We start from the raw sequence: 2,401 nt of genomic DNA, 5'->3' as shown, positions 1-2,401 counted from the left end.
TGATTTGTGGGTGTGACAGCTGGAGGGGGGAGCGGCTTGTGACCATGTTTTACTGGTGAATACTTGGGAATGAATGCAATTTATAGGTTGTGTGTGTGTGTGTGTGTGTGTGTGTGTGTGGTCATTTGGAGTGAAACTGTGTGTGAACTTGGGTGTGGGAAATGATGGTTGTGTGAATATGGGTGACAGGGTGATCCCTAGGCCAGTGATTGTGAGTTGTGGGTATAAACGTGTGTTTGTGAGGCTGACTTGGAGAAAAATTCTTCGTGAGTCTCCGGGTGACCCTTTGAGGGGTGTGTTTGTAATTTGGAGGTGTAAATAGAATTGAATAATTCTGAGGGTAATGGTGAGTGGGCGAGTATGGGAAGGGGCTAATCGGGGACTCAGAGTTCTCTTTTCGCGTTTCCCCCAAGTGGCGTCAACCAATTCTTCCTCTGCCCAAATTGGCGCGCACCCACCTTCTCCCCACCCTCCTCTCCCCAGAGCCATGATCAGCACCATGGACAGGGCCCCGGGAGGCCCGCGGTGAGGGGCAAGGCGGGGCGGGACGCAGGGCGGGGCAGGGCGGGACGCAGGGCGGGGCTCTGGCCGGGGCAAGGCCCCGCCTGTCCAAGAGGAGCCTGGGGGCAGGCAGCACCCCGCCGGACGCAGGTGACGGCAGGGGTGGGGGAGCCCCGACGGGCAGGATGCAGAAGCGCGGAGGGAAGCTCAGGGTTCCTCTCACGGAGCCCCAGGTCCCCGAGCCGGAGCGCCGAGCCTCGGGGAGGCCCCGCCCCGGGACGCCGAGGGGGGCTCGGGAGGTGGCGCCCTGGGTGAGCACTCCCGGGGAAGGGGCAGCCGGCCGCCTCCTTCTTCCAAGGTGATCCGCGCCCCGGGCGCGGCGCCGTTCCCCGAGGCGCCTCAGGCGGTCCCAGCGCAGGTTTTCAAGGAGACTAAGGCCGTGGCTGTGCCAAGTGCGGGGGTCAGGCCTCGTGAGCAGGTGCCCGCTCCGCAAGGGCGGGGCCTCTCCTCGCAGACCAGGGCCACAGGGCCACAGAGCAGCACGCCTGCCCCAGGGGGTCCGACGACAGCCACTGGACACCCCAAACCGCCCAAGAGCCAGGAAGGCCTGCGGGCCCCGCCACGAGGCCCCGGCACGCAGCAAACGGCCCCGGGGCCCTGGGCGCCCCAGCCGGGGGTGGCCCGGGAAGGGGGCGCTGGGGCAGCAGGTGCGGCCGTGGAGGCCGGGGCGACGTCCGGACCTGCAGGACCTTTCTGTCTGAGATAAGAAAGTTACAAAGAAAACAGGAGGCCCCACGCCTGTTCCTGGGCGGGCCCCGACCACCAGCGGGGGCCACCAGCACCCCGCTCGCCCCGGGGGCTGGAGACAGACCCCCCCGGGCTTCAGTCCTCGCCTCCCGCACCTCCCCGTTGGACAGCATCGGGGCCGCGGCGTCCAGCAGGAACTCCCCGGAGCCCGTGAAGTCCCGTCCACAGGGACTCGCAGCCCGCTGGGTCCCGCCCTCGCCAGGCCCGGCCTGCTCTGACCCGCTGAGCTCGTGCGCTTGGTCACGTGGAAGCAGCTTGCTGTGGCCGCCACGTTGTCCTGCGTGTGGTGAGGTGGCATCAGATGGGTGGGTGGGTGCCGGGCGGGCGGGTGCGTGGCGGGTGGTGGTGGTGCACGGACGGGCGGTGGATGCAAGCGTGTACGTTTCTGTGTATTCTGACGGCACATTCCTGACGCACGGAGTTCCTCGGGCAAACGTACGAGCTGGTGACTTCCGGAGGCAGACACAGCACCCACTGGGCCCACGTGACTGGGGGGCTTGGGGCGAGAGGCAGGGATGTGGCTGCCTGGGCCTGGGCAGGACAGCTGGGTCGTGGCTGGGCCCGGGTGCTGCGCCACTAATGCCCTTAGGCCCAGCCCCCCCCCCTTCGCCCCCCGTAATGACAGAGCTGGCCGGCGCGGACAGAGGCGACGAGTCTGCCAAACCGGGGTTCAGGGCGAGGCTCACACCGACCTCGCTGCCCTGGGGTCAGCACAGGCCATGGGAGGGGAGCCTCTCGGCGCGGTGGTTGGGGTGCAGCATTGACCCGGTCGGGGGGCCTGTGCGTGCCTGGGGGTGGAGGCCTCCTCCCTGCGCAAGGGCCAGACACAGGCACGTCCAGCACGTGGACACCGCCCTGTGCCCCTGAGCCGCTCGGGGCCTGCACACGCTGCAAAGGGCCACAGGTGACGCCACAGAAACCTGCTGATGCCCCTCTGTCCTTCTAGCCGCTCAGGGCGACCCCGTGGCAGGCCCCATGGCAGGCACAGTCCGGCGGAGGCCGCCGCTGCCCTGAGAGCAGCTGATGCATTTGCGGAAGACAGCCATGGCGCGGGAGGAGCGCGCCCCGAGACAGCCACGGCGCCGGAGGAGCG

At 67.7% G+C, this 2,401-nt stretch overlaps 1 protein-coding gene across 1 annotated transcript in view; it reads right to left on the bottom strand.

The window, feature by feature from the left end:
• Window positions 1–2,401, bottom strand: part of ZNF831 (zinc finger protein 831) — a 45,164-nt gene that overhangs the window by 11,377 nt on the left and 31,386 nt on the right. The window contains exon 7 of the mRNA XM_012728147.1: window positions 1,404–1,585. Within this exon, the coding sequence (XP_012583601.1) occupies window positions 1,404–1,585 (182 nt within the window). The remainder of the gene's footprint in view (window positions 1–1,403; window positions 1,586–2,401) is intronic.

The sequence above is a fragment of the Condylura cristata genome, unplaced genomic scaffold (genome assembly GCF_000260355.1).
Source record: "Condylura cristata isolate star-nosed mole 26May11 unplaced genomic scaffold, ConCri1.0 scaffold00022, whole genome shotgun sequence".
Taxonomy (NCBI): Eukaryota; Metazoa; Chordata; class Mammalia; order Eulipotyphla; family Talpidae; genus Condylura; species Condylura cristata.
Note: the sequence above shows the minus strand (reverse complement) of the source record. Positions and strands in the feature narration are given on the sequence as shown.